This window comes from Panthera leo, chromosome A2 (genome assembly GCF_018350215.1).
Source record: "Panthera leo isolate Ple1 chromosome A2, P.leo_Ple1_pat1.1, whole genome shotgun sequence".
Taxonomy (NCBI): Eukaryota; Metazoa; Chordata; class Mammalia; order Carnivora; family Felidae; genus Panthera; species Panthera leo.
The window spans coordinates 245,282-271,754 of NC_056680.1; the positions used below are offsets into that span (position 1 = coordinate 245,282).

Below are 26,473 nucleotides of genomic sequence, written 5' to 3' on the forward strand. Positions count from 1 at the left end.
GCGCCCCCCGCCCTCAGGAAACGCGCAGGGTGTCGGGCCCTACCTGTCTTAGGCACCGACCTCAGCGTGTCCTGGAGCTTGCCAGTCCGCGTGCTCTTGAGGTGCTGTGGGGACCTGAGGCCGAGGGCAGGGTGGGCGTGAGGCCCGGTGGGGCAGGGCGGGGTGGTCCCGGCCGCACTGGGGGAGGGGGCACTAAACCTGGCGCCAGAGCAGAATCGCTTCATCAGGAACCTGGACAGGTTGTGCAGGATGGGCTGGCTGTGCAGGCGGACGAACTGCTCCCGGCATACCTGGGGGCAGGGGGCGTCGTCGGGAGGGAGAACAGGGGCCTGAGGGGCGGGGGCGGGGGCGGGGGCGGGCGGAGCTTCCCGGGTCCCGCCCCCAACCCGGGGACTGACGGCTGGACCGAGGCTGCGGGTGCCCGGTGCCACGAGGCAAGGGCGTGGGGTCAGGGGGACCCGCTGCCCTCTGAGGGGGGCCGGGTGTGGGCGCAGGGCGGGCGGCACCTGGTTCATGACCTCCACGTCAGCCGCGTGGGTCCAGAAGCAGTCGTGCACGGAGACGAAGGTCAGGCCTTTCCTGCGGTGGCAGTCGGGGTCTCCCGTGAGGCGGGCTGCCCCTCCAGGGCCACTCCCCCCTCTGCTCCTTCCCATCCTCCCTCAAGCCCCCCCCCCCCCCCCCCCGTGGGACCCGGCTCCCCACCGGTCAGTTCACCTGTTCATAGTCCCGCCTCACACCCTCTTCACACCTCCTGACCCCCCCCCCCCCAGCCACGGACTGTTTACCAGTCTTATGAACACCGAGAAACAGTTCTCCTCTTAGTAAGAAAACTCTGTCCCGTGTCACTGCCCCCCCCCCCCCCCCCCCCGTCCCCAGTTGCCGCAGCTGATACTGTCCCCCCACCCGTCACTACAGGGCTGCGTCCCAGGGGTCCTGTGCCACCCGCAAGAGGCAGGCACAGATGGCAACCTGTCTCTGAACGCTGGCTCCTTTCTAACCCAACTATCCACACACCTGCCCTATGGCCATGCTTGGGGGCCTCTGCAGAGCTCAGAACAGAAACCCAGACGCTTCCCCCTACGAGGGCCACAAATCCCTCAGAACCGTGTGCTGCCGGCACTCCCTTGGACGGAACCACAGGCACTTCTCACTCGGAGCAGTGACACCTTCCCCACCGGCCCAGCCAGCTGCTTCCCCCTCACACACACCTCGCTGCCAAGGGGCCTTTGCGTATGCTTACGTGTAGTCCTTTTCTGGGCACCGGGTCCAGCAACCCGTGTGACTAGGGTCCTCGCCTCCTGTAGGCCTCGGTCCTGGTCCCCTGACCCTGTCTGACCCGGCCTCACCACCTGCCTTCCCCACTCTGTGGGTCCCCGCCGTGTCCCCGACACCCAGAAGAGGGTGTGCACACAGATCGCCAACAGACACAGTCTGAGCACGCCCGGCCCACGAGGCAAGCTGCAGACGGGGGGCCCACCTGTAGCAGTGCAGGGCTGTGAGCATCATGTGTGAAGAGTCCAGAGAGTGGATGAAGTTGGGGGGGAAGCCATTCTTCTGCTTCAGCGTGTTGGGCCTCCTGGGGAGGGGGAGGACTCAGCCGCCTCTGGCCTGGTCTGACCTGGGGGCAGCCCCCAGCCCAGCGCCCCCACCGGCACTCACTGGCTGGTATCCCCACTGTGGCTGAAGGTGAGGCTCTGGATCCCGCCGCTGATCTGCAGAAGCGGGGCGGGGAGGGTCAGGAGCCCCGCCCGGACAGGGACAGGGACACGGACACGGAGCGGGGGTGGTGGGGCGGGGCCGCACCTACCATGACCTTGGAGTCCCGGTGGTAGGGCTGGATGATGGGGATGCCCAGGGGCGTGACCCACTCCACAGCCGAGCCCGAGTGGGCAATGAGCCGGGCGCTCTCAGTCAGCCAGTGCTGTGGACACAGGGCACGGGCTCAGGGCAGGGCCCCCCCCCGTCAGGGACAGCCCGGTGGGCCCGGGGAGGGGGCGAGGACACACCTGGATGGCCCGCGTGCCCGAGAACATCTCCTGGAGACTGTTGAACACCTGGCGCACCAGATAGTGAGACGCCTCCCACACGAACTCCTGGAGGGGGTGCGGGGCAGCGGTCGGCGGGGGCACAGGGTGGGCGATCACCCACCCACCTCCCCCCAGGAAAACGACCTCACGGCACCCTCTGGGAACCCAGAAGCCCGGCCCCATCTTTCTTTCGGAGAGAGACACGGGAGCCCCTGAGGCTGGGGGGCGGGGGGGGGGGGCAAGCCCCACCCCCGGGACTGCCTGCCGTCCAGCAGCTGGCCGTTCAGGGCAGCGGCCGGGCCGGGGCCGGGGGAAACCTCGACACTGCCGTGGGGCCAAGCGCCCGCCAGGCTGCGCACCTGGGGGAAGTCGCTGAGCTCCCGCAGGCGCCTCTCGATCTGCAGGCGGCCCCCGTAGCGGGTGACCCCGTACACCACAGTCATCACCGTCTGCTTCACCACCTTGCGGCTGATGAACCCCTCGAGCACCTGGGCGACCCGCACGCCCCGCTTGGCGTCCTGCCTGCGGAACACCTCCACCTGCGCAGGCGTTCGGGGTCAGCGGGCGGGCGCGTGGACCTTCTGCCTCCCACCCTGCCCGGCAGCCCCTTCTCTTCCCGAGGACCCCACGGTTCCCTCTTCCGACACCCCCCCTGGGGAAGCCCACCCTGACCGCCTGCTCCCGTCACAGGTGACTGGGGGCCACGCGACCTGCAGATCCAGGCGTCCCCAGGACGGAGACCCCACGCGGGCCCTGGGCATGAGCAGGCGGGGACCGCGGCGCCCACCTGCGCGGCCACTCCGCTGTACACGTCCTGCGGCACGTCCGAGGGCAGCAGGTTGACGGAGGCGGCCCCGATGCTGTCGCGGCCGAGAGCGGCATAGTGCTGCAGCCCGTTACAGGAGCCGTCCTGGGGCCGACAGGGGCGGGGGGCGGGGCAACCCCGGGGATCGAGCCGGCGCTCCGGGGCGCCCCAGTGTGCCACCCGTACCACCGCCGTAGGAGGTCGCCCCGCAGGGCCAGCCACTCCCACGGGGGCCGGCCTCCACGAGGGGGACGCCAGCCAAACGCAGCGCGGGGTGTGCGCTAGGCGCCCACACTTCCACGGACCCTCGCACACCTCCAGCCGCGCCCCCCTGGGCCAGGCACACCCCGAGACGCGGTCCCCGCCAGCTCACCTGGTGGACCGGGAAGTGAGAAATGTAGGCAGCGGGGTCGGGAGCGCGCACGGCCCGAGCGATCTCCATGCAGCAGGCCAGGGCCTGCCAGGGCTCCTCCACCTCCATCCACCACTTGCGGCCCTGAGGGAGGGCAGCATGAGGCCGGGACAGAGCCCCCCGGAACAGCGGTGGGGGGGGGGGGGCAAGGAGGGACACCCGGGAACAGCCCCGAGCGAGCAGGAGTGGGACGGGGAAAGGTCTGGAAGAAGAGCTAACCCTGGAGGGAAGGGCCGCAGAGCCGCCGACCCCGAAGGAAGGACGCCGCCAGGAGCGTGCCAAGGGAGGGGCGGGGTAGCGGGTGCAGGGAACAGGTGGGGGAGGTGGGGGGGGGGGGAAGACCCCGCCCCTACCGTCATGGGCCGGTCGGCAGAGTCCAGAACGTCCTCCATCACCTCGTCGGCGAAAACCAGGCGCGCCTGCAGCGGCTCCCGCTTCTTGAGCCCGGTCAGGTTGACCAGGTGGATCTTGAGCCAGTCGAGGCCGCGGGGGCCAAGCGGGCGGCCCTGGGCGAACTCCAGCAGGGCGCGCGCCAGGTCGCTGCCCAGGTGGTTGAAGTGGGGCGGGCAGGGGTAGGTGCGGCCGCGGAAGTCCATGTTGTGGGGCAGCCAGAAGACGCAGTGACGCAGGTGCTGCGCCAGCGAGAGGCGGTACAGCGCGTCCGACCGCAGGCTGTGCATCTCCCGGGCCACTTTGAGGCAGCGGGCCAGCTCCCGCCGCAGCTCGGCCTTCTGGGCAGGCGAGGCGTCGGGCGGCAGGCGGCCCTCGGGCGGCCGGGGCGCCTCGGAGGGCGGGGCCGGCACGCCCAGGCGGGGGCAGCCCTTGGCGGCGAAGAGCTCCAGCACCAGGTCCAGCACGCGGCCGTTGACGCGCCAGGCGCAGTTGCCCAGCTGGGTGAGGGCGTCCAGGGCGCCGTGCAGCTCGGCGGGCGGGCAGCTGTCCAGCAGGCGCTGGTGCTGCGTGGTGCCCTCCACAGAGCGCACGAGCTTAGTGGGACTCAGCAGGAAGGCGCCCGTGTGCGGTGACGTCCAGGGCAGTGGCGGGCACAGCATGGGCACCTCGGCCGCCTCGAAGGTCAGCGTGTGCTCCGCCGCGGTCGCCAGCAGCTGCGTGAAGGCCGGGTGTGGCTTCAGGATCCCGATCTGGGGGCGAGGCGGGCAAAGACCGGCAGAGGCGTCGATCGCCCCGAAGGACGCTCGGCGGGCAGAGGGCCCCCTCCAGCCCCGGGACCGGGTGTCGGACCCCAGCAGGATTTCCACAGGACCCGGCCACGGCCCCGGGGTCCCCACGGCACCCGGAGCCCCCACCCTCGCGCAGGGCCCACCTGGCGGAAGCTGCGGAAGGAGTACACGTGGTAGAGCACCGGGATGAGCGAGCAGGAGCCCTGGGGGGCGGCCAGGCTGCCGGGCATTCGCACCACCTCCACCAGCATCTCCGCCAGACGCTTGCCCAACTGCACCAGCACAGGCAAGGGCCAGGGCTGCTCATGGGGGGCCTCGGGCGCCCCCAGCGTCTCCCAGTACTGCCGTGGCAGGCAGGGCACCGCCACCTGGGGGCGGGGGAGTGGGTCAGGGGCTGGGGGTCTGAGCCCAGCCCTGCGCCCCCCCCCACCACCCCGGGCCTCACCTGGGTGTCCAAGCCCCCCCCCACCATGGGCCTCACCTGGGTGTCCGAGCCCCGCCCCCAAGGGCATCACCTGGGTGTCCGAGGCCCCCCCACCACGGGCCTCACCTGGGTGTCCGAGCCCCCCCACCCCGATGGGCCTCACCTGGGTGTCCGAGCCCCCCCCCCCACGGGCCTCACCTGGGTGTCCGAGCCCCCCCCCCCACGGGCCTCACCTGGGTGTCCGAGCCCCCCCCCCCACGGGCATCACCTGGGTGTCCGAGGCCCCCCCCCCCCCCCCCACGGGCCTCACCTGGGTGTCCGAGGCCCCCCCCACCCCACGGGCCTCACCTGGGTGTCCGAGGCCCCCCCCCCACAGGCCTCACCTGGGTGTCCGAGGCCCCCCCACCCCACCACGGGCCTCACCTGGGTGTCCGAGCCCCCCCACCCCGACGGGCCTCACCTGGGTGTCCGAGGCCCCCCACCCCACCACGGGCCTCACCTGGGTGTCCGAGCCCCCCCACCCCGACGGGCCTCACCTGGGTGTCCGAGGCCCCCCCCCACAGGCCTCACCTGGGTGTCCGAGGCCCCCCACCCCACCACGGGCCTCACCTGGGTGTCCGAGGCCCCCCACCCCGACGGGCCTCACCTGGGTGTCCGAGGCCCCCCCCCCCACGGGCCTCACCTGGGTGTCCGAGCCCCCCCCCCCCCACGGGCCTCACCTGGGTGTCCGAGGCCCCCCCACCCCACCACGGGCCTCACCTGGGTGTCCGAGCCCCCCCCACCACGGGCCTCACCTGGGTGTCCGAGCCCCCCCCCCCCCCACGGGCCTCACCTGGGTGTCCGAGGCCCCCCCCCCCCCCCCACGGGCCTCACCTGGGTGTCCGAGGCCCCCCCCCAAGGGCCTCACCTGGGTGTCCGAGGCCCCCCCCCCCCCACGGGCCTCACCTGGGTGTCCGAGGCCCCCCCCCCCCCCCCCCCACGGGCCTCACCTGGGTGTCCGAGGCCAGCAGGTGCAGGTACTGGTAGTAGCGTTGCTGCAGCGCCTGCACCTGGCTGAGCTGCTTCTTCTGCACCGCGTGCCGATTGAAGACGCGCAGGCCCAGCTGCTGCGCCAGGGAGAGGAGGGACTCTCCCTGCGGCGGCAGCACCTGCAGGGTCTGGGGGCGGCACCGGGAGGTGAGCAGGGCCCAGCCAGCGCCGCCACCACCCCCGCCCCGCCCCCAAGCCCGCCGACGCCCCACCTGCAGCAGCAGCCTGGCGAGCTCCCGCTCGGTGAGCAGACACAGGTACGGGAAGAGCGTGGGGCGGCCGGAGCGGGCGGCGCGGGCCTCACTGGCCTTCACGTCCCGCAGCCCCGCGCACAGCGCCTCCACCCACGCGGCGCGCAGCTGCTTCAGCGTCCTCCGCTGCGGGGGCGGGGCGGACACAGGAGTCACCATCTCGGGGCGGGGGAGTGGGGAGACCCCGGAGGGGGGGTCCTCCCGAGCCACGTGGCCCACCTCGCACTCTCCTCGCGGCGGTGGGCGACCCACGGGCTGCTGCCCCGGCCCCACCGCCCGCCCGACCCCAGGGGGCTGCGATTCAGCCGAGCTGCTCACCGCGTGCAGGACCTCCTTGGTGAGCAGCTGCGCCTTCTCCACCGACTCCACAGTGACAGTGGTGGCCATCTCCACACGCAGCTGCTGCTGGAAGAGGGTCTGCAGCTTCCACAGAGGCAGGTGCAGCTTGGGGTATGACACGGGGCCCTCCTGTGGGGTGGGGACAGTATGACACGGGGCCCTCCTGTGGGGGGGGACAGTATGACACGGGGCCCTCCTGTGGGGGGGGGACAGTATGACACGGGGCCCTCCTGTGGGGGGGACAGTATGACACGGGGCCCTCCTGTGGGGGGGGGGGACAGTATGACATGGGGCCCTCCTGTGGGGGGGACAGTATGACACGGGGCCCTCCTGTGGGGTGGGGACAGTATGACACGGGGCCCTCCTGTGGGGGGGACAGTATGACACGGGGCCCTCCTGTGGGGTGGGGACAGTATGACACGGGGCCCTCCTGTGGGGTGGGGACAGTATGACACGGGGCCCTCCTGTGGGGGGGACAGTATGACACGGGGCCCTCCTGTGGGGTGGGGACAGTATGACACGGGGCCCTCCTGTGGGGGGGACAGTATGACACGGGGCCCTCCTGTGGGGGGGGGGGACAGTATGACACGGGGCCCTCCTGTGGGGGGGACAGTATGACACGGGGCCCTCCTGTGGGGGGGGGACAGTATGACACGGGGCCCTCCTGTGGGGGGGACAGTATGACACGGGGCCCTCCTGTGGGGGGGACAGTATGACACGGGGCCCTCCTGTGGGGGGGACAGTATGACACGGGGCCCTCCTGTGGGGTGGGGACAGTATGACACGGGGCCCTCCTGTGGGGGGGACAGTATGACACGGGGCCCTCCTGTGGGGGGGACAGTATGACACGGGGCCCTCCTGTGGGGTGGGGACAGTATGACACGGGGCCCTCCTGTGGGGGGGACAGTATGACACGGGGCCCTCCTGTGGGGGGGACAGTATGACACGGGGCCCTCCTGTGGGGGGGACAGTATGACACGGGGCCCTCCTGTGGGGGGGGGGGGGGGCAGGCAGGAGGTCAGGCCCCCACAGGCTGGACTCTCCTACACACAAGGCCGACGAGAGCAGCGGTCCGGCCTGCACGTCCAGGACCCCCACCCGCAGAGCCACATCTGCTTCTCCGAGTCCCCGGAAAATCATCCCTCCGAGGATGGAAGGAAGCAAGGTGCCAAAGAGCACGTGACAGCCACCCAGCATTTGCCCGGCCTCACTGGGTGGGGGTGGGAACTACCCGGGGAGACACAGCTCAGGTCTCTGGGCAGTGAGCTCGTGTTTAAACTGGAAACTGTGCAAATGCGTGACCCATCCAAAAAGACACTGAAAACCGCAAAACCCAGCACACCGAGAATCACACACAGGCCCACACAAGGCAGGTCTTCTCATGACTGCACAGCGGACAGAGCCCCGGCCACACTGCCCACCTGCTGCTTGAGGCCAGCCAAAGCTCGGGCTGTCTACACCCAGCTCTGGTATGACGCCTGTGCTCTGCCCGCCGCTGAGCCTCTGGGTGGGAACCCAACGGCGAGGCTGTGGCACCTTCCAGCTTTAATCTTTAGGGTCAGGGCCCCGGTGGGGACTGGCACTTGCCAAGTCTGGTTCGTCTGGCCTCTGAAGAGCAGGGAGGGCACCCCTGGGACGCGGGTGGCTCCGAGAGAAATTAAAGGAGGGGCCGAGGAGACTCCACAAGGACAGGGTGGTCCCGGCTCATCCCCAACAGGACATGCCCCGCCCCCCGCCGGTGGGTGTCAGGGCCCTCTCACCTTGGCGTAGATCTCCCTGAGCAGGGGTGAGGTGTTGACCTGGGGCTCGGGCTGGGGCTGCAGAGGAGGGCTGAAGGTGGGCTGGGCCTTGTGCACTGCCTGCAGGAGCGCGGCCTGCTCCTCCTGGCACAGCGGCACGCTGGAGAAGAGGTCCTGCAGCCGCAGCCCATCCTGGGCCATCTGGTCCAGACACCTGTGGGGGCGCATGGTGCCTAAGGGACGGGCAGCCCCCAGCACCCTGCAGGTCTCAGCGCCAGGCGGCCATGGGGGCCTTCTGGGTGGCCCGGGCCCCGGCAAGGGCCTGATGCCCACCCACCTTTGGACGGTCCTGGCGTCCTGGTCCAGCCGTCCCATGCACTGGAGCGCAGCTGCGTAGGACAAGAGGTCTGGGGTGAGGCCGGCATCTTTCACCATGAAGAACACGTAAACCAGCTCTTTGAAGGAGCCCTGGGGAGACCAAGTTGGGGTGAGGGTCCTGGGGTGGCCAGCCCGTCCCTTGAGACCTTGCTCTCCAGCCAGCGAATTAGGAAAAGGCTTGCCGGCCAAGTGCAGCGCCGGCGCTCGGTGACACCACGGCGGGACCAGGCGGGGGCTGGGTTCCCGACGGGGAGAGGTGCTGATACTGTGGACGTGAACGTGCACTATTCCAGCCGCTACAAGAGGCTCTTCAGTGTTCTCTGCGTCCGTGTGCTGTCTTCCACCCGCCTGCTCCGGGGTTAGCCCACCTCTTCCCCATTTCCACAAGTGCTAGTCCTGTCCCTGGTTGGAGTGCGGCCTCTCTCACACAGGCGCCGTGGCCGTCAACCTCTCTCCGACACCCCCCGGCTGGAGGCACGCCGCGTTCAGGCCTCCGTTCATTTCCAAGTACAGGAAACCTTGTTTGCGAGCGTAAGTCGTTCCAGAAACACGTTTGTAATCCAAAGTACTTGTATGTCAAAGCCATTTCCCCACGAGAAATAATGGCAACGCACGATCCAAACATACTCGTGTAAAAACGATTACGATACTGTAAGATGATAGAAAATAATATAATTCACGGTATAAAGAAATACACATTAACCTGCACTTACCTTTGAGAACCTCCGTGGCTGGAGTGAGGGAGACGAGAGAGAGGAGGGCGACTGTGCAGGACAACTGTCACTATCACTAAGGGAATCACTGCTATCTATCGGCTCAACGCAATCTTCTTCTTTTCCTGAGGCTTTAATAGGGAACCTATCCGGTGACGCTTTGCCTCCTCTTGAGGGTTTCGCAAAGACGGGACATCGCGTTGTCGTTAAACAGATCTGTTGCTCACGCTGCTACAGCCTTATTCGGGTGGTGCTTCGCTACACAATTTTGCAGTTTCCCACACTTCACACATCTCCCTAATCTCATCTGAAGTGAGGGATTCCTCCGCCTTTTCCTCCTCCTCTGCAGGCAAGGTACAGACGTAGACTTCTTATAAAATCTTGCAATTTCAGCCCCTCGCATACCTCGTTCACAGTCTCCAATGATTTCCTTCGACTTCCACCAGCATCATCTCCTTCTTACCGCCTTTCTCTTCAACCTTTTTCTGCGTGGGGGTCACTGTATACGCTGCCGCTGATGCTGACTACAGCACACGATTAATAAACTTTTGTCACATGCTATACTTAACGTAACTGGCAGCGAGGCAGCAGAGGACAAGGTCCCTATCTGCAGGCGGCCCGACCTAGAATGAAGCAAAGCGTTCCCGAGCTCGCTCTTGGATGGAAAAGCAAAGGGCTGTCCGCAGGTGCGTCGAGGGGACAAAAATACACGAGCGCCAACGTTCCGAAAACTCACTGAGTTCTGCCAACGAGACTGAGCGTCCCAGCGTGGGCGATGATCACCCACCCCCGCAGAGAACCACTGGCTCAGCTGCGACCACATGACACTCGGCGTCACGTTCTAGGTGAACTGCAAGGCCTCGCTCGCTCACCAAGGGAGAATGTATCAGGGACGTCTGCCTGTCTTGCGGAACAGCTTCCTCGCGGTCCAGGTTCTGCTGTACGTGCTACGTTCTCTTGCAGCTGCTTCCCGGACCACTGGAGGTCTGTGCCGCTGCAGACCCGCTGGAGAAAACAAGGCTCCTAGCGCCCCCCGCCCCCGCCCCCTGGTCCTGCTGCCTTCATCCAAGGCGTGCCGCCACACCAGGGACCACGGTGCCGGCAACCGGGTTTTCAGGCGCTTGTCTCAAGGACCTCGCCCAGGCCGCCCTACTGGCCGTCAGCAGCCACACGTAGCCACCACGTTTAAACCTTCAGCTCTGCAAACGCTCGGGGCTCACACGCAGCCGGAGCAGGTGAACGTGCCAACGGGGAAGGGACCCCCGCCGGACAGCGCTGGTCTACAGGAAGCGTGTCTAAACCCCACGTGCCGTCTCACCTTTACGCTTTACAGAGACACACGCGCGCGCGCAGACACGGTGGCCGAGGCTCTAAATCAGGCCCCTCTGCCTTACACGTGGGGACACCGAAGCTCAGAGAGAAGTGGGAGGCGTGGGCCACACGGTGAGCAAGCGGCAGCCACAGGACTCGGGCTGGGCTCTGGGTAACAGCCAAGCCCCATCCCGCATGCGCAGGCCGCCCAGACACCATGACTTCCGGAGCCCAGGATGCCTGTGCAGTCCACGCACGACGCAGGACGGGCCTGGGACGGGGTTAGCAATGCCCCCGAACCCCCACCTACTCGGGACCTCGTAACACGGGCCCCTGAGGGATCTTTGCTAACGGAATGAGTTCAGATGAAGCCGCGTGAGGAGTGTGAGGACAGGGCAGACGCGGGACACCTGGAGACGCCTGGGGACGCGGCCACAGGCCCAGGACCACAGGGGCTCCGGGAGCTGGAAGAGGCAGGAAGACAGCGGCCCCGCCCGCTTTGACCTGGGACTGGAAAAAAATAACTGTGTCACTTTAAGCCGCCCAGGTTTTGGTCATCGCCGCAAATGCAGGAAGCTCGCGCCGGCGCCGATGGCAGAAATGTCCCGCTGTAACAGGGCCCTGTGACCTTGGGTGGAAGAACACGAGCTCCTTGCCTTCACTAACTCCCTGAAGCTAGCGCGTCCCGGTGACGAAGACAAACGTGACTGCCGCCTGTGGGGACTGGGCATCTCCACGCCACGGGCCGACGCAGACGTAAAAGCGATGGCGGCCCCTGGGCCTGCCGTCCTGTCCTCGAGTGAGGCCCGGCGGTCTCGGCCACAAGCCCACGCTCGCAGCCGGCGCCTCGGTCCCCACGCAACGGCCTCCGCCTCAGGCCTGAGCACAGGGAGGGGGCTCGGAGCTGTGCCCCCGCGAGGCCACGTGAAGAACGCTCTTGAACAGGCAGCCCGGGCCGCCGCCGCCGCCGCCGCGGGGAAATCAGAAACACTTGGAGAGACACGGGGCATGGCCAGAGCGGACCCCGCAGGGAACCCCACGGCCACGGACGAACGCCCGCATCGAGACGCGCTAAGCTAACCCCCCACCCGAGGAAGCCCCACCTAAAGCAGCGAAGTCGCTCTCCCGAGAAGGACCTGGAAACTCCCCCGGAGGCCAAAGCGCCCCTCACACCAGGCAGGCACAGAGGCCCCGGTCGAGGCGTCCGGAAGGAAAGGGACTAAAACGTTCAGCAGGACTCCCTCCCTCTCTTTCGGCTGTTCTGGGAAATCTCCGTTGAGGGCCACGTGGGACTTATGGTTGACAAGCTACGAGAATCGTCGGGACGGCCACGAGCACAGGACTCGGCCTCCGGGGCCCAGAGCCCCGGGTTCGGACCAGGCGCTCCCGGGTGGGGCCCGGCGGACCCCGCAGACACCCCTCCCCCGGGGCCGCCGCTCACCTTGCGAGCCCAGCCGAGCATGACGGTGTTGTACGCGGCCAGCGTGAGCACCCGCCGCTGCCGCCACTTGCCGTGGCAGGTGACCAGCACGTGGTGGGCGAGGGGCAGGTGGCCCGAGAGCAGGCAGCACTCCAGGAAGGCCAGGAGCCTCTGCTGCTGGGTCTCCAGCCGCGCGGGGGCGCCGCCCGCCTCGTGGGCCCGCTCCGCCTCGCAGCTCAGCCTCCGCGGCGCCTCCCGCAGCAGCCGCGCCAGCTGCTCCTCCCAGGGGCTCCGGGGGGTCTCCTGCTCCCAGCGCAGCAGGCGCTCGGCCAGCGGGGCGCTCAGCAGCTGGGGCACCATCCGCAGCCGGTGCTCACAGGCCAGCTGCTGGGCCCGCACCTGCAGCTTCGCCTGCAGCCGCTGCTTGCGCCTCTGCATCGCCCACTTCTCCTGGTCCAGCTTCTGCGCCCAGTGGCCGCCGAGCCCCGGGGCGGTGCCCTCGCCCCCTTTCTGGGCCTTCCTGCGTGGCTGGAAGCCGCCCGCATCTGGGAGTCGAGCCGGGCGGGGCCTCCTCACGGTCACCTCCGACACACGCGCGGCCTGCAGCTGCCGCACCCGGGCCTCGAGCACTGTGGGGGCGAAGGGCGAGGATGTCAGGGGGACCCCCGTGCGAGCACCAGCCTCTTCAGACCTGCGGTTCTGGGGGGTGGCTGGCCTCGCCAACTCTCGGGGCCTTGGTTCTTTTTTTTTTTTTTTTAAACGATTATTTATTTTTGAGAGAAACAGAGCATGAACGGGGGAGGGGCAGAGAGAGAGAGGGAGACACAGAATCGGAAGCAGGCTCCAGGCTCCGAGCTGTCGGCACGGAGCCCGATGTGGACTCGAACCCGTGAACCACAAGATGATGACCTTAGCCCAAGTTGGATGCTTAACCGACTGAGCCCCCCAGGCACCCCTCGAGGTCTCAGTACTACGTATGTCCCCCAATTTTCAGGCGCATACACCCTACCCACTCATTCAGCACCTCTGCGACAGCCTGACTCAACTTCCCAAAACCTGCCCCTCCGTGTCATCGTCACTGGCTGTCACTGTCACTGGCGGCGTGGTCCTTGCAGGCCCTCGGCCAAAAAACCCTTAAGCCTCCACACCCAGCCTGTCAGCACACCCTCAGCGGTGTGGCGCGGCCTCAAAATCCATCCAGGTGCCCCAGGGGCCCTGCCCTCGCCTCCCCCCACTCTCCCCCAGGCTGCGGCCACAATGGCCTCAGGGCCCCTGCACACTCTACTCCTGATCGCTATGATCGGTATGACCGGAGTTTCCTGCAGAGTCAGGTGCCACGGCTAGCCCTGCGTCACAACGGCTTCACAGATCACGGGAGTCCCCGACAGATCAACACGTAACCTTCTTCCGTGTCCCTCTGCTTAAGATGCCTTATTTCACATACGTTGTTAATTCACTAACGTTGAGCCCACAGCCAACAGCACCGCAACTGCAAGCAAACACCTATTTTTGGGCGCCTGGCTGGCTCAGTCGGTTAAGCGTCTGACGCTTGATGTCGGCTCAGCTCGTGAGCTCACAGTTTGTGAGTTCGAGCCCTGTGCTGGGTTCTACACTGTTGGTGTGGAGCCTAGCTGGGATTCCGTGTCTCCCTCTCTCTCTCTCAAATCAATTAAGTAGACATTAAAAAAATAACAACGAAAATGTGTATTTTCTCCAAAAGGCACATCACAGCCTTCTCGAACTTAGGACGGTGGAAAACACCTTGGCACTACGCTTGGGGACTTTAAACAGCAAAATCACCAACAAACAGCCCCCAAAATGCAGAAACGTGGCACTAAACGTACCTTGAGAAGGACACTTGTGTACAGTATGTGCTAAAACAAGAGGCCAGTGTGTCACCTGCTTCAACCCCAGCTGGGGACGGGGACATCGGGCAGCTCCAGTACTTGCTGCTCTGCACGTGTCCACAAGGGGCTGGGATTTGGGGGTTGCGGACGGAGTTTAGCTCTTAGGCAACTGTGCCAATAGTGCTGAGGACCAACGGCACCCACGCAGTCCGGCCTCACCCGCCGGCCTCGGTCCAACAAAGACTTGCTGGAGTAAAACTGAAGAGGCAGGGCGGCCTTGGCCCTCGTAGGAGCCAACACGTGGGGTGTGCATGTGGGGTGCCCGTGTCCGTCGAGGAGGTGAGGCCGACACGACGTGGCTGTGCGCACGGCTCTTCTCCCCGCGGTGGCAACAGTGCCTTTGGATGACAAGGCAGGCAAAGGCCACATGGACGTGTGACTGTGGGGCGGGGGGGGGGGGTGGTTATTAGCTTATCCTATGCTAGAGGACAGAGTTGGCGGGTTTTTAGGCTGGAGAGTGATGTAATGTGATTCAGACTTCCAGAACCTTCCTCCACTGAACATAGGATACTCGGGCTTCAAGACAATTAGGTAGTGAGTAAGAAACGAAAGAAGGTTGCTGTTGAGGACGACGGTAGTCTACTTCTCTATGTTCAGAATTTCCTGAAACAAACTTTTCCTTTTTAGACACACTGGAGACGCGGGGCAGGGGGGAAGCAGGAATCAGTGGCCATGGTCTGGGGGGCTCCAGTGAGGGAACACACATGCCCCCACCTCCCTGTGGCGGTGCCAGGACCGGGCCGGCCGTCCCACGCTGTGAAGACGGCAGGACCCCGACTGGTCCCCTCGGGCGCCTGAGCCCAGACAGCCGAGCCAGGGCACGTGTGTCAGTTCAGGATTCGAATCCTGACTCTGCAGGGGCAGTTCGTGCAGCCTTGGGCCAGCCTCTCCAGCTACCGCGTTGGGCCTCACCAGGAGAGTAGGAGCGCCTGCGGGGTTCGGGGAAGGGGAAACAACAGCCCTCTGTGTACAGCACAAGCTTCCTGTCACCATCCCCATGAGGCCACTGAGGGCAGGGGAACCATTCAGTTACCCTGCTTTGCAGAATGCAGCCCTTCTCGTGGTGTCACTGCGAGGAAACGGGGAGGTAACCCCCCCAGCAGAGTGCCCATGGCTGGGAGGGGCGGGGGGACAGAGAGGAGGGGCTTCAGGCTCCAAGCCTTGGGGGTCTGGGCTCACCCTCCAGCAGCTCCGCGTGGCCCCAGTCCTTCCGGCGGTCTTGCTCACAAGGGCTGGCGGACAAGCTCCTTCTGCGGCCCCAGACACCACTGAGGGCCCCTGTGGGCAAGAGAGAGAGGCTGAGGGAGGCAGAAGGAGGCCCGCGGCCTGGGGGGCTGGGAGGGCCTCGTGTGGACAGAAATCGCAGGATCCTGGGGCAAAAGAGCTCTAAATTCATTGCAAACCGTCAGTGGTCACGGGCCTCACGTTGGAAAGAACCCAAGAGGTCAAAGGTGAAGGGGACCTTACAGAAAAGAAATTTGGGCGTGGGATCAACATAAAGGGTTCCTCCAACTAAAGGTGCTGTGAGAGTTCAAAGGTCAAGGGCCCTAAGTCGCGAAGAAGGGGTCAGGGGACTCCAGAAGAACCTAAGAGTCAAGCGTCAAAGTGCTGTGCCGATCCCCATCGGGGGAGTGGCCTAAGGGCGAGTGAAAGCGGGGTCCAGTCAATGGGTTCCACAGAACCACACTGGGCAAGGAGCAAAGGTGGGGGGGTAGCTGGATCCCGGGGACCTAAAAGCCGAAGGTCACGGCCGTAGGGAGAGGAGGCAGTGGCAGCGGCCATGGCGTCACCCTCGGGTCTCCCCCGCGTTACCTTCCTCGGCCAGGGGGCCGGGGGGGCCCGCAGGCCACAGGGCCCTCCGGAGACCGGACGCGCCGCGGCCCCAGCGAAGCGCCGACATTCCGCACGCCGACCGCCGCGCCGCCCGCGCTGTTCGCACCGCCCACACCGCGCCTGCGCCGCCTGCGCCTGCCGGGAGTTGTAGTTCCACAGCCTACGGCGGCTGTGAAGGGACCTCGCGGCGAGAGGAGGTAGCCGGAACCACGATTCCCAGGGAGCAGCGGGGCCCGGGAGTCTCCGACGCATGCGCCGATAGAGCCCTCTAATTGGCTCTTCCTCCTGCCAGGGAGGGGCGGGACAGAGCCGTTGCTTGGGTAACCCGGGGTGACTCTAAGCCGTCTTTGGGAGGACCGGGAAGCCGGATTGTTGTTGTTGTTCTTCTTCTTCTTTCTTTTTTTTTCTAAAGGAATGGTCGCCAGATAGTTAAGACAGAGTTCTGCAATTTAGAGATTCCTGTCTGCGATCTTCATTGCTGCAACTTCGACTTTGGAGCGGCAACTATGACTAGCCCCAGTTTATTGCGGAGGAAGTTGAGGCTGGGAGAGGTCGAGCAAGTTGCCCCAACATTAGGGAGACCGCAGTGAAGGCAGAGGTCTGTCTGACTCCCAGCCCCAGACCAGGGGCAGCTGGGACGTCGTTTCCAGGACGTCTCCCTCGTCCACTCCCTCCAGTCCCAAGGACAGGAGCAGAGCAGGGCGTGAAAAGCAGACCAACCTACTAAACTGATTTGATGAAAAATGGAATGAGCCCGGAGCCTGAAAGTTCCCAGTCCTGATCTTCAGGGTGGTCTCACTCGGGAGTAGTCAGAGCCAGAGCTTTAGAATCAGACCAGGAAGGCACTTGGGAAACTGAGGGGGGGGGGGGGCGGGGAGAGGAGCATCAGCTGGCATGGAAGGATGAAACTAAGAATATCTGGGGTAACTGTGTTCCAGGCAGAGTTCACCGCAAGTGCAAAGGCCCTGAGGCAGAGTCAGGTGTGGATACCTGGAGAAACTTGAGCAGAGTGGGGGTTAGGAAGAAGAAGCTAAGACAAAGCTGGAGGAGTTCTCAAGGGGCCAGGCCAGTGGGCCTTAGGGGCTTCAGCTCAAGCTGCCACCTGCCCTTGGGCTCTCAGACTTGGTTATCCCATTAGCCCAGAGTGGAAGCTGGACCTGTGCTCTAGAAGGGCCAGCCTCCTCGGCCTGGCGGCCTCTTGAAAGCACATTCCAGACGCAGCTGCCCACGCGGGCCTGTGCATTATGATTCCACCGGCTGGGAATGTTTTCAGCAGACAGCAGCGTCCTCTCAAACCTGCCCCAACCCACTCCAAGATGCCCCAGGGGCCTCGACCTCAGATCTGACTCACTCCTGGGATGGCCTTCCTGGCCCTGAGGGGCTGAATCAGTATGACCTGGTCTCCCCAAGACCTAGATACACCCCCCTCGGACCCCCTCAGTCTGGCAGAGCCAGGAACCTGTGCTGGAAGCCTAGACTTTGGAATCGGTGTGCCTTTCCTGACGCCTTGGTCGTCTCTTATATTCAACGGGGCATCAGATGCCCTAAAGCATATTCCCCTGGAACCAGGGTCCTGGAACTTAGCAGTGAGAAAGTTCTTTCTGCTCCCACTCAGGCACAGGAGGTCTCGCTGAGTGCTGCCTACATCTGACTCCTACCTCAGCTCTCTGGCTGTGATCCTATCGGTCTGAGAATTTGTCACATGGTCGTCTCCTCAGTGTTTCTTTTTATGGCTTATCGTCATCATGTCTGTGTGTGGTTCTGGTTTTCCACTCCTGATGGTGACATCAAGTTTCCTTGTAAAAGTTAAGTAAGAAAAATATGAATAACACACAGGACAGGTGGAGGCAGATGTAATTAAACGGGGAACACAGCGTCAGAGGTTGGAATTTGGGCAACACCGTGTTTCAGAAGCTGTTTGCTTATGTCGGGTTCTGGCCCAAAATGTTTGGTCAGATTCGTGCCATGAGACACTCAGATGAGCCTGGGTTGTGTCCATGTTGAGAAAGGTGGAGAAAGGCCAGGATCTCTAGATGGGAGGAGATGGTATCAGCCCCCTAGGGCTGCGTGTACCTTCAACAACAGAAAGTTATTCTCTCACATTTCTGCAGACCAGACGGGCAACGTCAGTATCTGTGAGCTGAAATAAAGGTGTGGCAGGGCTGTGCTCCCACTGGAGGCTCCAGGGGAGGGTCCTTCCCACCTCCTCCAGCTTCTGGGGGCTCCACGCGTCCCTTGGCCTGTGGCTGAGCCCCTCCAGTCTCTGCCTCCGTGGTCACGTGGCCTCCTCTGTGTCTATGTCAAAGGTCCCTCTTCTGTTTCTCTTATAAGGACACTTGTGACTGTATTTAGGGCCCACTGGGATGATTTCCGCATCTGAAAATCTTCATTGTATCTGCCAAGACTCTTTTTCCAAATGAGGTGAAATTCACAGGTTCCTGGGATGAGAGTATGGATATATCTTTGGGGACCGTTAATCAGCGGATCAGAGACTATCCTGAGTTTGTGATCAGGAAAAAAAAAAAAAAAAAACTATTGAAGGACATTGTGGGGACAACAGGGGCCATCTGAGCATGGATGGTGGATTAAATTGCAGTTTGGTTATGACAGAGGACCTTGCCTTCGGGAGATACATCCACATGTTTAGAGGTGAACTGGTAGCATCCCCGTGGCTTATTCTCGAATACCCACTTACGTAAAAAGATTACGTGTGTGTGTGTGTGTGTGTGTGTGTGTGTGTGCGCGCGGAGGCATAATGTCAACAGTGCACAGGTCAAGAATATAGCTCAGTTTCCACCAACCGGACACATGGGTATTCTGAAACATGCCCCGCCCCTGAAGCCCCCTCACAGTCCCCATAGTCACCCCAAGAGTGACACCCACATCCTGATGCCTCACACCGTGGCTGCTTCGGCCCCGTTGCAGACTGTGACATAAATGGACCTCCTTGGGTCAGGCTACTTCTACGCAACATTATGTCTGAAATTCATCCACACTGTGCTGTTCCTGGGGCATAGAATTCCTGGGGGCGCCTGGGTGGCTCAGTCGGTTGAGCGTCCGACTTCGGCTCGGGTCATGATCTCACGGTTCGTGGGTTCGAGCCCCGCGTCGGGCTCTGTGCTGACCGCTTGCTCAGAGCCTGAAGCCTGCTTCGGGTTCTGTGTCTCCTTCTCCCTCTGCCCCTCCCCCACTCACGCTTCATCTCACTCTGTTTCTCAAAAAGAAATAAATGTCAAAAAAATTTAAAAAAAAATTCCCTTGTGCACATATGCTACAGGGTACGTGCCCTCCTGCTGATGGAGAGCAAAAAGAATACATAGAATTGGAAAATACAGGAACAGGGTGCTCACTGCACTGTCCTTACAACTTTTCTGTAGGTTTGAAGTCTTTCAGAAAACCGCAGTGAGACATCACTCTGCCCCCACGAAGGTGCCGGTATTCAAAACAACGGACAATCGCCAGCGTCGGGAGGGTGTATAGAAATCAGAACCCTCAGGCACGGCTGCTGGGGCGTAAGACGGGGCAGCCGTTGTGGACAACGGTCTAGAAGTTCCTCAAAACACTGAACACAGAATTATTATATGACCCAGCAATCGCACTACACATACACACGAAAGAAGTGAAAGCAAGGCCACACACAAACCTGTACACCCACGTCCACGGCAACATAATTCACAGCAGCCAAAAGGCAGAAACAGCCCATGGGGCACCTGGGTGGCTCGGTCCATTAAGCACCAGACTTCGGCTCAGGTCATGATCTCACGGTTCATGAGTTCGAGCCCGGCGTCAGGCTCCGTGCTGACAGCTCAGAGCCTGCAGCCTGCTTAGGATTCCACGTCTCCCTCTCTCTCTGCCCCTCCCCCGCTCACACTCTGTCTCTCTCTCTCTCTCAAAAATAAATAAACACATTAAACACTTTTTAGGGGCACCTCGATGGCTCAGTTGGTTAAGCGTCCGACTCTGGCTCAGGTCATGATGTCACAGTTTGTGACTTCAAGCCCCGCGTCGGGCTCTGTGCTGACAGCTCAGAGCCTGGAGTCAGCTTTGGATTCTGTCTCCCTCTCTCTTTAATGCCCCTTCCCCACTCACACTCTCTCTCTCTCTCTCTCTCAAAAATAAACATTAAAAAAAATTTTTTTTTAAAGGTAGAAACAACCAAGTATCCGTCAATAGATGAATGATACATACCACGTGTCCACCGCGCACGCGCACGTCCCTCGGCCGCGAGCAGGGGCGAGGCGCCCACACCCACCGCCCCGGGACGGACCCCGAACACAGGACGCTCAGGGAGGGAACCCGACACGAGAGGCCACGTGGGGTGTGAGTCCACGTGTGTGAAACGTCCAGAACAGGTTCATCCAGGGACACGAGGGGGGCTCGTGGGGGCGGGGGCTGCTGGGGGAGGGACTTGAGGTGAATACTAATGGGTCCGTGTTTCTTTTTAGGCTGATGGAATATTCTGGAACTAGATAGAGATTCTAGGTGATGGCTGACAACTGTGTACTGAAAACAGAGTCGTGTCCTTACATGAGGGAATTGTGTGGTGTGTGAATTATATTTCAATTTTTTTTAACGTTTATTTATTTTTGACAGAGAGAGAGAGAGAGAGAGAGAGAAAGAGCATGAGTGGGGGAAGGGCAGACAGAGAGGAAGACACAGAATGTGAAGCAGGCTCCAGGCTCTGAGCTGTCAGCACAGAGCTCGACACAGGACTCGAACTCACAGACCGCAGAGATCATTGACCCGAGCCCCCCAGGCGCCCCCTGAACTATATATTTCAATGAAGCTGTTATTAACCTGCAACAACGCCTGGGGCAGGACAGCTTCCTGGGCGTGGGTCCCACCCCCGTCACGCAGAGCCCGAAGACTGTCCTCCTGGGGGGCAGGGTGGGGAAACTCCAGGAAGGGAAGACTGAGTGTTGCCTGGTGGGAATCAGGATGTTATTTCAAGTTTGTGTGTTGCACCCTCTGCCCAGCGAGGTCGCGGATTCCCTCATTCTGTCCTTCCAGCCTTCCCTTCCCGGCCCATTTTGCAGAGACACTGAGGCTTGGGGACCTGATACAAGCATGCAGGGTCCCTCAGGCACTGGCCTCAGGGCTCTGAGTGTGGGGGACATCCTCTCCCAGATGGGAGGGGGCACACACCACGCACGGCCCTCCTGGGGCCAGGAAGAGGGATCAGGGAATCCCCAGAGCCACAAGGAAGGCATCCCAGCTTCTGGCCAGACCGGTTACCCCTCCAACACGCCATCAGGTCAGGCTTGTCACCTCGTCTTCACCAGGGTGCTATTTAAAGGTGCCACCTGGGGCTCTGGCTGCAGGACTGGGTCTATGGCAGCAGAGGGACAGGGACTGGAGCCCTGGGATGTGTCCTGTGTGGGGCTTTGGGGAAGCTGCTGACCCACTCGGCCTCGGTTTCCCCATCTGTCAATGACATCTCTTGGCTCTGAGTCTGTGAAGGTTCACTGTGCTATATTCTCAGGATCCAGGGCACAGGGTGCCTCCCAGTGGGCCCTGGGTGTGTCTGTGAATGATGAGCAGGTGTGGGTGTGAACGGAGCCACCCCATTCCCACCTCGGACATGCAGCTCTGAACGCTGGGCACAGGGTGCTGGCCTCAGTCATCACCCATGCCCCTGTCAGCCGGCCACAGATGTGCTCATGTGTCCATCCGCCATCAGCCACCTTCCCGCCCCCAGCACCCCATCCACCCCCCTGCTCCAACACCTGTAGCACAGCATTCCCAGGCGTTCACTTGCTCCCCTACCTACATGCCTCCCCATGCCCACCCCTCAGTGAAGACCCTGCCCCTGAGCCTCTCAGGGAGTTCAGTCTGGAGGGCAGACAAATCCCACCTGGGCATGCCCAGTGCAGGGACCTGGCTGGCACGGACACGCAGGCCAGAACTTCCCACCCAGTCTCTGACCCCTAGCTGCTCCATTTCTCCCGGTATCTCTCAGATCTCTCTATCTCTCTCTGTCTCTGTGTCTCTTAGCCGCCTTTCCTCGTGTGTCTCAGAGTCTCTGTCTCTCCATCTTCGTCTTTGTCTCTCCCGTAGCTGTCTCCCTCTGCGTCTCTACGGGCTCGCCTCTCTCACACCCACGCCCCCGCAGCCCCTGCAGGCTAACCCGGTGACTCAGGAACACGCACCGCTGCCCTCCCCATCCCGCAGGACAAACACGCGCGGAGGCAGGAATGTTTTCCCGAGTGGGCCCCGCCCCGCGTCCTGGTCCCGCCCCAGCCGCCTCGTTGCCCCGCCCCTGCAGCGTTTGCCCCGCCCCTCCACGACGCCCCATTGGCCAGCCCCAGCCTCTCCATTGGCTGGCTCATTGATCGCGGCCCCGCCCCCGGCCCCGCCCCGCCCTCCTGTGGAGCGGCTCCCGCCCCCGAGGCTCCCTATTGGCCCGTATGGGCCGGCCCCTCCGGGCGCCCCGCCCCTGTCCCGGCGATGGCCCGGCCGCGGACGCGCGGGGAGACAGGAGAGGGCGGCGAGCCGGGCGCGGGGACATGCGCGGCCGCCTGTGGCTGAGCCTGGTGTGGCTGCTGCTGGCGCGGGCGTCCGGCGCCGCGGGGACCCCAAACAGCCCGCGGAGACCGCGCAGCTACCCACACCTGGAGGGCGACGTGCGCTGGAGGCGCCTCTTCTCCTCCACCCACTTCTTCCTGCGAGTGGACCCCAGCGGCCGCGTGCAGGGCACCCGCTGGCGTCACGGAGCTGACAGTGAGTCCGGGGAGGGGGTCCAAGGCAGACAGGCCGGCAGTACCAACAAGGGCAACATGAGAGTAAGGATGAGCCGGGCCCTCCTGCGCGCGTGGGAGCGTCCCAGAGGCTCCTCTGGCTGTGTGTGTGCTGTTGGCCAAGTCGCTTCCCGTCGGGGACCTCAGTATTCTCAACTGTGAAATGGGCCCAGCCCACAAGGTGGGAGGGTTGGACAGTTAAAGTAAAGGTCACCGAGGAAGCTCCTGGCTCTGGGCCTGGCTCCGCAGCACAGAAAGGTCTTTGCAGAATAGTTGAGGCTGGGGTCACTGGGGCCATCTACAGACGGGCAACTCTGCTCCTGGAAGGGCCCCCGGGGGGGCCCAGTTACATCATGAAGTGGAGGCAGAGCTGGGGTCTGGACTCTGGACTTCCCACACTGCACATCCAAACTCAGGATCTGCCTGAGTTAGGGACCCCTCTATTTCTTCCTAGACATCCTTTTGGTAGATGAGGAAACTGAGGCACAGAGAGGGAAAATGAGCAGCCCTGGGACACACTGCTGGGGTGGGGGCAGGGGTGTTGCTGGGGCTCCTTAATGCCCATAACCTTGCCAAGATGTCCTGCCCAGCAAACAGTAGGCACTCAGTGTTTGTGGAATGTATGAGGCAAGAGGGGAGATGGGGCAAAAGAGAGGCTAGAGCCTGGGACGGCTGGAGACAGTCAGTGACCCCCCGTCCTGTCTCAGTCTCCGGAGAGCTCTGAGGCCCAGGTCAGGGAACGGGGTGGGGTGTGGGGGGCGGTGGCTAATCACTGGCCACTGCCTGAATCACCACCATTAGGGCAGATAATCACCCCCTGCCCCTCCAGCTGCTTTCATCGGGCTCCCAGGGCTCTCATTAGGTTCACCGGACAAGGGCGATGACAGGGGGACTGGCTGGGCCAGTTGCTCAGCGGTGGGCACAGGCAGGCAGGGTGGCCTCAAGATGGGTGTGGGGCCTGGATCTGCCAGGTGACTTGGGACAGTCGCTGTTTCTGTCTGAGCTGCACCTTCCCCATCTGGACAGCAGCGGCAGTGACATGGTTGATGGCTCCACAGGGTGGGGGTGGGGGGGTCCTTGGAGCTCTTCTCTCCTTCATTAATTCTGTGGTTCCTAATTGGGCACCTATTGTATGCTGCCTTGGGCACAGGGGACGTAGCAGTAGTGACCAGGACAGCCACCTTCATGGGGCTCCCACAGCAGAGTAAAGCAGTAAAACAAATGAACAGCTAACGTGGTCATTTCACAGGAGGCCACAAAGGGTGCAAAGAAAATGAAAACAGAGTGACGTCCAGGAGATGACTGGGTGGCAGCTTTATCTGAGAGGTCTGGGGCCTCTCCATGGAGATGGGCTTGGGTTGGCTTTCATATAGGGCGAAGGAGCTGGCATGGTGACACTCAGGACCACACAGGCCCTGCAGGAGCACCCCAAAGATGTGGGGGTGACCGAGGGGGCAGGAAGGACACTTGAGCCAGCGTGAAGGCTCACCCTGGTCCTGCCAAGTGGGAGGAAGTCAGCAGGGCAAGGACCACTTTCCTTTCTGACAGAGGAAATAGGAGGAACAAAGGCCCCATGCAACAGAGTGAGCTCCCCATCACCTCGGGCATCCAAGTCCAGACTGAAGACCAGAGGGCAAGGCCTTGACTCCAGATTAGGCCCCAGTATATGGGGCGGGGGGGGGGGTGTTGAGGCTGTGGACGGCTGCTCATCCCACAGGTCTACTTCACTGAGCAGCTCAGAGTGGGACAGGGTCACCCAGGGTCACCCATCTGCAAGTCAGGCCCAAAGCTGGCTCTGCCACTTCCCAGGCTCAGTTTCCCTCTCTAGGAAGGAGACACAGCAGGCACCTCCCACCTGGGGTTGATACGTGGGCTCGGTGGGGTACAGCGCTCCGGCAGCATCCGTGCTGTGCTCACGGAGTTGAGCACGGTATGCTGTAGACACCCCGTGTCCCGCCTCCAGGCCTTCGCCTGGACCATGCCTCCCATCTGGAGGCCGATTGGGGGGTCTACGCCCATCACACCCGTCACTTGTTCTGACATCACGGCTTGCCCAGGCCATCCCCTGCCTCCTCTGGCTTGGTTTTCTCACCCTTGACCTAACTCAGTGCCCTCCTGCCCCACCGACTTCCTCCCGCTTGGCAGGGCTGATCCTGTCTTGAGCCTTCACATTGGCTCGAGTGTCCTTCCTGCCCCTTGGTCACCCCCACATCTTTGGGGTGCTCCTGCAGGGCCTGTGTGGTCTCGTGTGTCACCATGCCCATCACAGGGCCAAGCACACAGTAGGTGCTTGGTGAATGTCACCTGAATGAATGAATGAATGAATGAACGAACGAGAGTGCACAGGTGGGTAGATGGCGGACCATGGGCCCTGACCGACCCCTGCCCCCAGGCATCATTGAGATCCGCTCCATCCGTGTGGGCGTCGTGGCCCTCAAGGCTGTGCACACCGGCTTCTACGTGGCCATGAACCGAGGGGGCCATCTCTACGGGTCGGTGAGTGCACAGTGTATGTGGTGGTCGGGGCGGGTGGGTGTCCAGTGGGGGGACCAGTGTCTGGGGGACAGGCGGGGTGTCCGGTGGGGGACAGGGCGTCCAGGGCGGGGCGGGGTGTCTGGTGGGCGGGCAGGTATCCGGTGGCCTGCCTCACACACCCGACCCCCCGAAGCGGGTCTACACCGCCCACTGCAGGTTCCAGGAGCGCATCGAGGAGAACGGCTATAACACCTACGCCTCGCTCCGCTGGCGTCACCGCGGTCGGCCCATGTTCCTGGCGCTGGATGGGCAGGGGTCCCCGAGGCGCGGTGGCCGGACACAGCGGCACCACCTGTCCACCCACTTCCTGCCCGTCCTGGTCTCCTGAGGTTCCCAGGGGCCACGAGGAGCAGCTGGACAGAGATCCCACAAGATGCCCGAGCTGCACGGCCGGCGGCTGGGGAAGCCCAGGCCCTGGCAAAGCACGTCTGGTCACTCGTCTGTTCCACAAGCAATAACGGTGTGTCCGCGGCGTGCCGGGCTGGGGACACTGCGGGACCCCCACAGATGCAGCCTGACTCCCAGGGGCCTCCTGTCTGAGTCTGCGGGGAGGTGGACGCTCAGCTGAGCACAGGCTGCAGGTGTCCGTTCACAGGCTGGGAGGGCACGGAGGCCCCACTCACCACCCGGGACGGAGCCTGAAGGATGTGGCCGTGTGCTCACCGGAAGGTCTGGGAAGGGCACTCCGGGCCGGACCCGGCCCAGGCAGAGGCTCTGAGGTGGGAACCCGCCGGTGTCCGAGGGCCAAGAGAGAGAAGGCAACGTGGATGTGCCTGGGTCACAGGTCCCCATTCTGGTCCTGGGACCTGCAGATGTGTCACCTACGTGGCAGAGGGGACCTTTCAAGGCCCCCTTTCGGGGGGGGGGGGCAGTGTCCTCACGAGGTCCTCTCGAGAGGGAGGCAGAGAGACAGGCAGACCCGGAACTGCTAGCCGTGAGGGTGAGGAGGGGCCGCGGGGGGGCCGAGGGGGCTTCACGCCAGTGTCCTTCAGGAGCTCGGGGTCCCGGGGAGGCTGTGCCTGCTGCCCGCCGGGCACCCCTGAGCCCTCCCTGCCCAGCCCAGCACCAACGGAAGGAAAGGGGCCAGAGCTCAGAGCCCAGGTCCAAACCCAGCTCTGCAGCCGGCAGAGCGAGGCGGGATATTCTGTTGCGGGAAGGGGACAGTCCCCGGGGTGGGGGTGTGTGCAGCCCGGACGCTCACTGGAGTCAAGGCCCCTGGTCCCCGCCCCCCCCCCCCCCCCCCGCCACACAAACACACACGCAGTCAGGTTCCCAGCGGGCAGGGGGCGGGGTGGCGCTGCCGACAGGCCCCACCTCAGCTCACCTTCTGCAACACTGTGAAGCTGCCGCCCGCCCCGGGTCCCGGGGTCCCGGGGTCCCGGGGTCCTCGGGGTCCGCGGCCACGGAGCCCGCCAAGGCCGGAGAAGCTCAG

The 26,473-nt window shown here is 63.5% G+C and overlaps 2 protein-coding genes and 1 non-coding gene across 4 annotated transcripts in view; 2 read left to right on the plus strand and 1 right to left on the minus strand.

The window, feature by feature from the left end:
• POLRMT (RNA polymerase mitochondrial) overlaps window positions 1-15,870 on the minus strand; it is a 16,121-nt gene extending 251 nt beyond the window's left edge. The window contains exons 1-20 of one of the 2 annotated variants that reach the window (XM_042927707.1): window positions 15,749-15,870; window positions 15,116-15,214; window positions 12,051-12,658; window positions 8,545-8,675; window positions 8,229-8,421; window positions 6,448-6,597; window positions 6,091-6,255; window positions 5,839-6,006; window positions 4,569-4,793; window positions 3,598-4,386; window positions 3,206-3,328; window positions 2,815-2,937; window positions 2,387-2,566; window positions 2,007-2,093; window positions 1,808-1,921; window positions 1,660-1,712; window positions 1,478-1,576; window positions 507-579; window positions 199-290; window positions 44-114 (exon numbers count right to left, since the gene is read on the minus strand). In XM_042927707.1, coding sequence (XP_042783641.1) covers window positions 44-114; window positions 199-290; window positions 507-579; window positions 1,478-1,576; window positions 1,660-1,712; window positions 1,808-1,921; window positions 2,007-2,093; window positions 2,387-2,566; window positions 2,815-2,937; window positions 3,206-3,328; window positions 3,598-4,386; window positions 4,569-4,793; window positions 5,839-6,006; window positions 6,091-6,255; window positions 6,448-6,597; window positions 8,229-8,421; window positions 8,545-8,675; window positions 12,051-12,658; window positions 15,116-15,214; window positions 15,749-15,836 — 3,631 coding nt within the window. In that variant the 5' untranslated portion in view covers window positions 15,837-15,870. Of the gene's footprint in view, window positions 1-43; window positions 291-506; window positions 580-1,477; window positions 1,577-1,659; window positions 1,713-1,807; window positions 1,922-2,006; window positions 2,094-2,386; window positions 2,567-2,814; window positions 2,938-3,205; window positions 3,329-3,597; window positions 4,387-4,568; window positions 4,794-5,838; window positions 6,007-6,090; window positions 6,256-6,447; window positions 6,598-8,228; window positions 8,422-8,544; window positions 8,676-12,050; window positions 12,659-15,115; window positions 15,215-15,748 lie in introns of both variants that reach the window. The other variant, XM_042927706.1, reaches the window with a different exon arrangement.
• Window positions 15,871-18,799: 2,929 nt separating this feature from the next.
• On the plus strand, window positions 18,800-18,884 carry TRNAR-UCG. Its single transcript has one exon. It is a non-coding gene; the product is annotated as a tRNA-Arg (tRNA).
• A 3,375-nt stretch (window positions 18,885-22,259) lies between these two features.
• On the plus strand, window positions 22,260-25,778 carry FGF22 (fibroblast growth factor 22). Its single transcript, XM_042927376.1, has 3 exons — window positions 22,260-22,489; window positions 24,899-25,002; window positions 25,175-25,778. Exons 1-3 carry the CDS (start codon window positions 22,276-22,278, stop codon window positions 25,367-25,369), a joined length of 513 nt encoding a protein of 170 aa, XP_042783310.1. The 5' UTR covers window positions 22,260-22,275; the 3' UTR covers window positions 25,370-25,778.
• The last annotated feature ends 695 nt before the right edge of the window (window positions 25,779-26,473 follow it).

What these genes read in the sequence shown, in the direction of transcription:
- FGF22 (XM_042927376.1), top strand. Translation starts at nt 22,276, where the DNA reads ATGCGCGGCCGCCTGTGGCTGAGCCTGGTGTGGCTGCTGCTGGCGCGG. An exon ending in CTGGCGTCACGGAGCTGACA is followed by an intron (nt 22,490 to 24,898) that starts GTGAGTCCGGGG and finishes CCCTGCCCCCAG; the next exon opens with GCATCATTGAGATCCGCTCC. An exon ending in GGGGCCATCTCTACGGGTCG is followed by an intron (nt 25,003 to 25,174) that starts GTGAGTGCACAG and finishes GACCCCCCGAAG; the next exon opens with CGGGTCTACACCGCCCACTG.